The sequence below is a fragment of the Chelmon rostratus genome, chromosome 9 (genome assembly GCF_017976325.1).
Source record: "Chelmon rostratus isolate fCheRos1 chromosome 9, fCheRos1.pri, whole genome shotgun sequence".
Classification (NCBI taxonomy): Eukaryota; Metazoa; Chordata; class Actinopteri; order Chaetodontiformes; family Chaetodontidae; genus Chelmon; species Chelmon rostratus.
The window spans coordinates 17,410,850-17,421,420 of record NC_055666.1 but is presented as its reverse complement, the minus strand read 5'-3'; the positions used below and the strand labels follow the sequence as shown (position 1 = coordinate 17,421,420).

The 10,571-nt window shown below is 41.9% G+C and overlaps 2 protein-coding genes across 2 annotated transcripts; both read left to right on the top strand.

The window, feature by feature from the left end:
* The first annotated feature begins 333 nt into the window (after positions 1-333).
* On the top strand, positions 334-3,391 carry cdx4 (caudal type homeobox 4). Its single transcript, XM_041944129.1, has 3 exons — positions 334-769; positions 2,226-2,371; positions 3,158-3,391. The coding sequence occupies exons 1-3, from the start codon at positions 334-336 to the stop codon at positions 3,389-3,391; spliced, it is 816 nt and encodes a 271-aa protein (XP_041800063.1).
* A 1,347-nt stretch (positions 3,392-4,738) lies between these two features.
* chic1 (cysteine-rich hydrophobic domain 1) lies at positions 4,739-10,224 on the top strand. Its single transcript, XM_041944130.1, has 6 exons — positions 4,739-4,884; positions 6,365-6,419; positions 7,411-7,566; positions 7,965-8,021; positions 8,467-8,526; positions 8,783-10,224. Exons 1-6 carry the CDS (start codon positions 4,739-4,741, stop codon positions 8,831-8,833), a joined length of 525 nt encoding a protein of 174 aa, XP_041800064.1. The 3' UTR covers positions 8,834-10,224.
* Positions 10,225-10,571: the final 347 nt, after the last annotated feature.

Sequence of the window (10,571 nt, the reverse complement as noted above, 5' to 3'; positions counted from 1 at the left end):
CAGGTGATGACGCGCTACAGGACAGGCGCAAGGGGACAGCTGGGCCGGCGGCACCGCTCATTCTCATTTGAATGCAAATCTGCAAGAGTTGAGGAGCTGGCTGACGTCAGGCAGGCCTTAGTATACCTTTACCAGCTTGTCAACAGAGCCACATCATGTGAGACTGGAGACAGACTGGAGCTACGTCGCATTTCACACTGGGAACCCATTTGGACTATATAAACAGCACACGGATTGTTTTCAACAGTTTCAGGGCAGCAATGTCGCCTTAAAACAGGCCGCATCATCCCCTTTGCTGTTTTTGTTGCGTTCAATTGTTTTTTCGTACAAATCATGTACGTGGGATACCTTCTGGATAAAGAAAGCGGCATGTATCACCAAGGGCCAGTGAGAAGATCGAGCATCAATCTGCCTCCACAGAACTTTGTTTCTACACCACAGTACCCAGACTTTACTGGATACCATCATGTGCCAAACATGGATACGCACGCACAGTCTGCGGGGAGTTGGGGACCTTCATATGGCGCTCCACGGGAGGACTGGGGAGCTTATAGCCTGGGACCCCCTAATACTATTCCTACACCCATGAACAACTCCTCTCCCGCACAGGTTCCTTACTGCTCATCTGAGTACAGTCACATGCATCCTCCAGGATCTGCGGTGTTACAGCCGCCACCGGAGAACGTTAACGTTGCACAACTTTCTCCTGATAGAGAAAGGCGCAATTCATTCCAGTGGATGAGCAAAACTGCGCAATCGTCTTCCACAGGTGAGTGCATCACCTTAAACACTGTGCCAAAATTATAGTATTCGATTCTGCGTTTATTGCTTTTTCTTGCAACAAAAACATTATATTTTTTGCATCCCCAAGAGTTTGGTTCGCTGGATTTTACGCAGATGTTTAAACATATTTTCCTGGCGGTTCCATCTTATTTCAATGAAACTTTCCTATCGAATTTGTTAAATGTAAAACAAGGACTAAGTGTAAAAAGGCAGACAAGTTGGCAAAAGTTGAAAATGCATAGTAACGCGGCAAAAACTGAGAGAACAGAAGGAAAGTCTGGTCTTTTGACACTTGCCGCATGCGGGTTGCTCACTTTTAGGCTGATAATAGTGTAAAATGTTAACAGAATTTGGGTATTTATAGGCAACATAACTGAGCAGGACTCCATAAAATAAAGTAAATATAATAATAACGAACAACATCAGACTTGGAGCAAAAAGAATCAGATAAGTCATTTCCATATCTCATAATTCTGATGGGAAAATGGACTGAAGGCCAAAAGCTCGGTCTCCTGTATTCTCTCCTGTGGTGGAAATAAAAAAAAAAGGGTGTGAGGAATCGGCGCCAGGCCCAGTTGTGATGTTAATGTCATTATTCCTGGAGATGTGAGGTCGACTTCCCTGTCACATTGTTTGGTGTTTTGATTGTTAGCCGTCATATCCAGGCGGTGGCCTTTGCTTTCAACACCTCTTCACTTTGATATGCACCAACCTTCCCTTCCTCTCCCAGAGTTATATTGCCGGAAAGAGTGACGTTTTTCACAGCCCGTGTCTCATGCGTGGAGTAGCATTATATTGTGGGCCTTTACAGTAGCGCAAATTACACTTTCAAGTGGAATATTTTCTATTATTAAGAGGGCTAAGAATAAAACTGCCAAACTACAATAACTTATATTTGTTAAATTAATTCATCTTTAAGCCTATTATTGGAACATGGGTGTCCTATTACCTTTTTTCTTATATTTTGATCAGATTTGTCATCTTCAGCGTTTATTTCCCCCAAACTCACATGCATTAAAAGTCAACATAGACTCTTATAACAGGCTTGCAAAATGGCAAAACCAGTGCAACAATTTCAAAGGAACCCTCTGCTGTCCGGAGGCGTTTTACGCGCAATAAAGCGCAATGATCTATGCACATGGTACCTCTTATCTCATGTGTCGCGTGTTTCTTTTTAACCTGTCAGTGGAGGATCTGATTGCCGGCTGTTTGAAATTCATTGTACTGCAGTTGTCATCAAAGCGAGATGAAAAAAACAGCTCAAACTGCGTACGTGTAGATAAAGCGGAGAGATGTGGATTTAAGCTAATAAAGATGCTGCGCGCAGATAGGCCGGTCCTGGCATGCAGCCTCTCTGCGGTCCGACTCTTCCAGTTCAACCACCCGGCTGCTGAAAGTTAGAAGAAGCCGCATCTCAATGTGTTTTTTTGTCGCCTTCGCAGGTAAAACAAGGACGAAGGAGAAGTACAGGGTAGTTTACACAGACCACCAGAGGCTGGAGCTGGAGAAAGAGTTTCACTTCAACAGATACATCACCATCAGGAGGAAATCTGAGCTGGCCGTCAACCTCGGTCTGTCGGAAAGACAGGTACGTTCACATCAGCGTGAAAGACGTCACTTAGAAATATGACGTGCATGCTGCATATAAACTCTTTTCATATGCGTAAATCACAAACTGTCAGTATTACCTCCGCGAGTCGGTTCTCTGCATACATTTAGCTTTGATAGACTTTTATCTACATATACAGCACACACGTTAAGATAACGCCCGGAATTATGTTTATCATATTCTAGAATTAATTATTTATTCTGTGTTCGATAATTAAATCCTAAAATACAGCCACTATATATTCTTAATAATTTCCTCATGTTTCGAAATATATTTGTTCATCCATCAAGTTGAAATAACATTTAAAAAAAAAACAAATAAAGAAAATATATTCATTATTCGAGGTCTACATTCATTAGTGTTATTTATTTTAATGTATTATCTATGTGTTAATAAGCATCTTACTTTTTTTCATTTAATTTTATTCTAGTGAGAAATTACATGGATATTAAACGAGACAGCTCACACCCAAAGATAGATGTTTAATGTTTATTATTGTTCTTATTATTTTCTATTGAGACTTTTATTTTTATTTAATTACAGCGGACAGGCATGGAGATTAAAGGAGCATTCCCCCTATATGCTTGCATATATGTTAACCAATTATTCTCATCAACTTTTTTTGTTCTTCATTTTCTGCCAATAGGCCAATATTTAATTTTATTTTATGTCATCATTAAGGGTTTTGGAATAGTTGGGGATTAAAGGAGGAAGCCCATGCGCGAAAACAATTGTTTAATTTTATTTTCTTTTGTGCTTTTGCAGGTGAAAATCTGGTTTCAGAACCGCAGAGCCAAAGAGAGGAAGCTAATCAAGAAGAAGCTGGGTCAGTCCGACGGCAGCGGGGGGTCTGTGCACAGTGACCCGGGCTCGGTGAGCCCTCTGCCGGTGCCGGGCTCCCTCAGTCCCACAGACATCCACGGCTCTCTGTACCCTCCTCAGGGAATGAACACCTTGCCATCTATCAGGAATATACAGCAAGTGACAGTGACTCAGTAAAGCAGTTCACCCTCTGGACCACCTCACATAACTGAGCACTCCGACACGCTGACAGGACACTTGATGGGCAGCCAGAGGATCTGAACTCACGTCCTGAAGCACAAAGCTGTGGATAAAGATTTGATTTATAGCAACGAAAATGCTGGAGGCTCTTGAAATATTGCTTTTTATAGAATAGTTCTAATAACGTGGGGATGAAAAAAACGAAAAAATCGACGTGTTTCAAACTTAAAAGCTTTAAATTGTTTGTGAGTTAATAAGATATAAATATCCTTTTTTGTATGTCATGAAGTGTATGTGAATAAAATGAGAATTCGGGAACATTTGAATGAAGTTTCACACTGGATTGTGTGCAGCTGCTGCCACAGCGGACAGACTGCTTTGACTTGACAAATCATTTACACGCGTTTTTCAGCACAGTTTCAATGATACGGGTCGTTTGATGCTCAAAATGTAAATAAAATGTGTTTTTTTGCAGCATACCTGTCAGTTCTCTTATTTCCGAATTTTGGATTGTGCACACAACAATTGCATCAAGTTATATAAAGCCTGCAAGCTTTTTTACCAATGGACATCGTTGCAAGTTACAAAGTCAGGTACAAACCAGGTAAATAATACTCCTAAAGATCCAAAAAATATCAAGAACAATCTGCATGTATGGGGCTCACACCCAAAGCCTGAGCATGAAGGGAGTAAGTCATCTTGCAGCAAATCCTCCAAATCAGTTCTTAATCAACATACAAGGCTGGTCTGTGGTCAGTTGTCTCTGAAATTGGCAGTTAGTCCACAAATTAATATAGCAGTTTAAATTCCCTGTTTAACACTTGGCATTTGCCACTAACCTTTATCAGACTAGGCTGAGTTATTGTGTCATTCTATTGTTAAACCTGCTGTGTCTTCTTTATGTGCACTTTCATTTTGCATTCAATGCCAGGAAGTTTCAATCCAACAGCCTTGACACGCGAGTTCAAATTTTAACATTTCCATTTTAACAAGGAAGACTGAGTCTTGTCACGAGTAGCTAATTAGGTGCAATGACGTGTTGATTATCATGTGGCTAGACTGGATATTTTGGGTGGAGGACCTTTTCCTGGCTTTGACCCGTATGTCCATGTCTGATGAAGATCTAGTAAGTATCCCGGATGCAAACTGCAGGACATAACAAACAGTTAATAGGCTATGGGTGTAAAACATATTCTGCTAATGTCCACCCGTCTTGTCTCACTGGTGCTCGCGCTCATGACCACTTACAGCTCCGCTTCCTCTGAGCTCAGACCAGCGGTCCTCGCGCACTCCGGCTCCGCGCGCCCGCTCGTGCGTCGCGTGCGCAGCCCCGCGGGAGACGTCATGAGCGTCTTACTGCCCAACATGGCGGACTTTGATACCATTTATGAGTTAGAAGACGAAGAGGATGAGCACGTAGTGAGCGAGGAGCACTTGCCCAGATACTGTCCGGAGCCCGTGGTCATGCGAGGGGCCGGGCACATCACAGTGTAAGCAGAGCCGCGTTTGTCGCTCCTGTCTGTCCGGGTGTCGCTTTGTTGCCTAGGTGTCTTCATCCTTAGCCCGTTTAGCTGCTGCTAGCCTGCTAGCTAACGCCAAACACAACTACTAACAGTTAGCCATATGTTGAGTGGAGGGGACGGTTGGTAGTCTAATGTTGTAACGGCATAAACTAATGTTAACAGTTTTTTGTCTCCATGGCTCCATAAGCGTGGACTAGCAACTGTTACTTACGGTTTAGCAAGTTTGCATATGTACCGTTAGCTAGAAGTCTGTGACTGTAATGTTATTACCGAGCAGAATGAGACATCAGTTATGGTCTCGTGTTGATGTTGACACAGATATTATGAAGTCAACACAATGCCAACAGTTTAATCAACGTCTAAGCCAAGTTTCATCAGTGTTTTAGCACATGTCAGCTCCTGTTGCCACATTTTGACCGAGGCTGTTGCCCCTTTCTAGGGTGATACCTAACGTTAGTGTCAGCCTCCCCAACATGACGGCATGTAGTCGTTATGTGAGTTTTATTCAAGTTGAACGGATTCATCGCTGTCACCATTATCAGATCTTCCCTCACCTTCACCTTAACATTAATCTGACTCATGTCTGCTGAGTCCCGGCTGGAAACCTTTTCTCAGCCTTCTGAGCCAACTTTGCATCTGGATTCAGATAAAAACAGTGAGGCTAACAGTTTTACTGTTCACATGTGTGTTACTATTTATCTCTACAGGAAACATGAACATGATTAATTTCAGGGGAAAGTTAAGTGTTGCTGATGTGCCCAGTGAGAGCTGAAAATATACCTGCACACTTCTGTCTCTTTCCCCTCTTTTTTTCCTTCTTCCTAAATGGACATGACAGCTTTTCTACCACAAACAGTCCTTCCTTCCTTCCTCTGGGAAAGACGACAGGGTGAACACAACCTGTATATGTAGATAAGCTGTGATGACATGCAACACATAATCTGTGAATTGGATAATTGATCATAAAAAATGTAAATGCTTTAATAATTAATTACTGGAAATGATTACACAAAGCCAATGTCACTTCAAGTAAAATAAAGAAAATGGATTATGGAAGGCTTGGAAGTGTAAACTTATCATCTTTATACAATTTGTTGTCCATTTCAGAGTTTATCTTTTGGGATGTTTGACTTAAAATTATTGTACTGATGACGATTAAAGTATTATTGTGTAGCTTTATTGGTAAAGTGTTGTTACTTCCTCTCCTGCATCTTTGCTCTCCTTACATCAAGAACTGCAACAGAAATAAGTCTTTATCCTTTTGGAGTCGTGTGTGATTTAATGCCCTCTTCTCATGAAGTCAACAAAAAAAAAAATGTGCCAAACAATATGTTTCTCCTCAGCCTCTGGATTATTTTTGTCCACAGCTAAGATTTTGTACATCTTTTTAGATACATTTCTATTTCCATATCTATACTCACATTTTGTTTGTTGTTGTTGTTTACAGGTTTGGACTGAGCAACAGATTTGACACAGAATTCCCCTCTATTCTCACGGGAAAGGTACAGTTGCCTTTTAGTTTCCTTGCACTTCAGTCTTGCAGGCAGCTTTCTGTTCACTTCCAAGTAGGAAGAATTAAGTAATTAAAGCCGCAGTGATTCTATTGTTCTTTTGGGCCTTTAACTGCCCCAACTTCCCCAAACCGGCCCATTCAAACCTCTCCAAGTGGTTTTGATCTGACGGAGATGCATTTTAACTAACGCACCGCAGTGCTTAGAAAAGAGTCTGAATGTGCTGCTGTCCAGCTCTGTAAATGAGTAAGCCATCTATGGGGCTCAGTTGGCGGGGACCCCAGTGTTTTTGAGGGTCCAGCTCCAGGTGATAAAATAATGAAATGAAGACTCTGCCGCAGACAAGAAAGGAAAGCTTCCTGGGTCGGACGCAGAAACACAAAAAGGCTTTAGGGGTAAGAGCAGGCCGAGGGAAGTGTGGGGCAATAAAAACTACCTTCAGTATTGTGACCCAGGGTGACATGTGATGGATGAGGTCACAATTATGATGATTGAAGGGTGCAGATCAGGCCCTGCTGGGCTTTATTCTGAGGTCTTTGGCTGTTTGCAAAGAGACCTTTGCATCCTGTCATAAAAGATTACGACCCCTGTTTTATGGCGTACAGACTCAGCGAGGAATGAGCATCCATTCAAGTTGTTTGGCCGCCGCAGCCACAGGCACTGAGCTTATCTCTCTTTTGAGTCCCTCCTTGCCTTGAACAGTCTAGAGCTTGGTTAGTAAGTCAGAGAGATAGTATTTAGAGATCTCATCTCATCTCTGGACAGCATCTGCAAATATCTACCTGTTGGTTTTCTAAAGCTCTTTGATCTTTGTGCAAAGGTTTTCTTCACAGCACTGACTAGAAACAACTGAATTGTCTCTCTCCCTCTTGCTCTCAGCAATTTACCTTCAATTTTCTGATAATTTCCCCCACTGCATATGTACCCTAGGAACTGTTTATTTTGGTCTACACACACCCATCTTTTCTCCTTTTATTTCTAGGTAGCACCAGAGGAATTCAAAACCAGCATCAGCAGGGTGAATGCTTGTTTGAAGAAGAACTTGCCTGTGAATGTGAAGTGGCTTCTTTGCGGCTGCCTGTGTTGTTGCTGTACAGTAGGATGCAGTCTTTGGCCTGTTATCTGCCTCAACAAGAGAGTAAGTCCCAGACCTCCTGTGACACGAGCTGGACAGTTTAACTCTCCCTTACATCAGCGCTGATTACTCAGGGGCTGTTATAGCAATTCAGCCACATTGGTCTGAGTGTAGAGGGTAATAACAGCTCGTGTTCAATTAGTGGCTCTGTGTAGAAATGACGCATTGCGCTGCTCAGCTCCTATCCTGCCCAGCTCAAGGGTGTGTCATTTACAGGTGGCGTTACCACTCAGAATTAATGACAGCAAAGTGGAAATTACTGGCTGGTAAATTGGGAGTTCAGTCCATAAATCCTAATAGTGTGGCTGTTTACCGTTACCTGTTAAAGTGTTAAATTGAGTAATGAGTGTTTTGCTGCTCGCACTAATGCACATGCATTTGTCCTCTATTCCAACCAACAGACAAGACGGTCTATTCATAAGCTGTTAGAGTGGGAGAATAACCGGCTATACCACAAGGTAAGAAAGATGACAAATTGCACATTAGCACCTGTGTGAAAGTGCTTAATTGTCTGTGTCAGTGTGCAGTGGAAGTTGAGTATCATCATGATGGATAATGATCAATAATCTGTTTCGTAAACTCTAACCCCTCAAAGCTGATCTGAGTCAGATCTGGTGCGCGCAGTCTGAGAGGACCGTGAGGTCAGCAGTAAAATGCCATGTTAATTTTGTTTTGTCTCGCAGCAACAAATTACAGCTAGTAGCTGTGCAAAGGCATAAAAGAAGCTCTTCAGGGTGTCTGGCCACAGTTTGACCCCGGCGAGACCAGACAGCCCTGCTCTCAAATTCCCCCGACACTGACGGGGAGATTTCAGACAGATTTTTCTTTGTTTGTGTGTGTGTGTGTCTTTGTGTCTGTTTGAGGGAGATGTTCATTCATTGTGTCTGTGTCCTTTCTCATCAGCTGGGACTGCACTGGAAACTCAGTAAAAGAAAATGTGAAAGCAGTAATATGATGGAATATGTAAGTAGGCTGTCATAACAAAAGATGTTGAATAACTTTGTAATTATTTCCATTTGTGATTAATCAGCAGATTATTTTCTTGATTAATTCATCAGTCGTGTTGACTATAAGATATCTGAAGCTAGTGACAAATGCCCATTATAATTTCCCAGAGCCGAATGTAATGTCATTAAAAGTCTTATTTTATTTGACTAGCTAACTAACTTATTTAACTGACTAACAGTTTCAGACTAACAGTGTCTTTTTCTCTCTGTAGGTGATTCTTATAGAATTCCTACCCAAATATCCTATATTCCGACCGGACTGAGGAGGCTGTTAGAAGACTGGATGTGTGGCCCTTGAATCTTATCCTTAGTGCCTTGTATATACAGTATGTTGGAATAAGGGTCTGCACTGGTGTCTCTCGTGACGACCCCGTACATCTCCCAGTACCTTGTACATTAGAATTTGCAACACTGTCACTTTGCTTTAGAGCAGATTTTGCACATTTTCCCGACAGAACTAGACATGTCCCCTTTGTTGCACTCGGATGTGTTTTTCTTACATGTGACAAACAAGTGAAACTCTCGAAAAGTGCATTTACCCCAAAGAACCATCAACCTGTATCCCATCTGTTATATCAGTAATCCCTTGCAAAGAATGTGATGCCTCTACCCTCCTCAACTATCCTTGCCTTATGTTTGACTTTTTAAAAATAACTCTAAGATGTAATGGGGAGGAAGGCATCGGGTGATTCAACAAGTCTGTAGATTCAAATGCTGTTTGTTGGGTTTCCTCTCTTCGAATCCAGTTCTTTGCAAGTCGATGGGATGGTTGAAATTGCCTAACGTACAGTGTACGTCATCACCCTGTGTGTTTTCTTTACATTTGACCCTCTGTACATGGGAACTAGCTAGTAAAAGAACTTGACCTGTAAATACCATGTTAGGATAAGCTGTACAGTGGTATACCATTGTTTACATAAAGTTACTTAGCTCTTTAGTTTTTTTGCCAATATAATATTGCTGTACCATAGTTTTGATTAATGAAAGATGTCTATGTACCTTTCTAGTTTATATGGACCTGTTTACCTTGTAAGCCATATAGTTACAATGTACGTGATGCCAGAGTTAGGACTCATTATTGCACTTGAGCCCAGCAGAAAGTCAGGAATTCAGACGATGAAGATTCATCCAGTGACAACAGCTGTGCATGTTATCGTGCAGTTTTTGCCAATAACGATGGCATTCAGAGACTCATCATCCGTTAAACCTGGAGATGGTTTGCATCTCTGATATGCAGTTGGAAGATAATGATTTGAACTCTGCTCTCCCACTCATTTATCATTTCATCCCAACTTTGCATTCATTTTTTACATATTTGTACTTTTCCCGTGCTGTGTTTGGTCCTCCCGATGTGTCAGGAAGCATGTGCGTCTACAGCACACGGCGTATTGAGCAGACGGCTCTTTTGTTCCAGCCATTCTGTCCAGTGTTGGTATTATTTTCCTGAATCGTAGTCATGAGATTGCTGCATTGCGTTGTATTAGAGTGCCTCTGGAATAGTTGGTGAACCACAGAGAAGTACAGGTGGAAATCTGTTCTCTTTTACAAAGGAGATTTTAAATCCTCCTCCCAGTATTGTCCCTGTTACAATTCTTGTAAATGTTTGTCATGATGACCTAATCCCTATGGAGAGAAAATAAATTGTTGATTTTGATTTTTCTGCTTCCTTTTTTCCCCATTTGAGTCCATTCTGTTACTCAGTGTCACACTTAATGAATCATGTATCATGTTAGTAAAAACAGATCACTATTCTGCTAATGCACGGCCTGGTCCCCCGCTGCAGAAATGTGGCTGTTTGTCATGTTTAACAAGGTGCTGAATCGTTAACTTTAACAAGACAGTCTGCAATTAGTCGACACATTAGTTAAATCTCGGGAATGCTGTCACCATAACCTGCTGCTACTTTCTAACGTTATGGACCAGTGGTCAGAGAAGGCCGCACTGTTTTCCTGCTGTATGTCGCCACAACCCCCGAATACTGAAGTGGTGGGCTTCACTTCA

Bases quoted from the DNA above. Each gene is read 5' to 3' on its own strand.
- chic1 (XM_041944130.1), top strand. From the start codon at position 4,739: ATGAGCGTCTTACTGCCCAACATGGCGGACTTTGATACCATTTATGAG. The intron at 7,567-7,964 runs GTAAGTCCCAGA...TCCAACCAACAG, and splicing joins TTATCTGCCTCAACAAGAGA to ACAAGACGGTCTATTCATAA. The intron at 8,527-8,782 runs GTAAGTAGGCTG...TTCTCTCTGTAG, and splicing joins GCAGTAATATGATGGAATAT to GTGATTCTTATAGAATTCCT.
- cdx4 (XM_041944129.1), top strand. From the start codon at position 334: ATGTACGTGGGATACCTTCTGGATAAAGAAAGCGGCATGTATCACCAA. The intron at 770-2,225 runs GTGAGTGCATCA...TCGCCTTCGCAG, and splicing joins TGCGCAATCGTCTTCCACAG to GTAAAACAAGGACGAAGGAG. The intron at 2,372-3,157 runs GTACGTTCACAT...GTGCTTTTGCAG, and splicing joins TCGGTCTGTCGGAAAGACAG to GTGAAAATCTGGTTTCAGAA.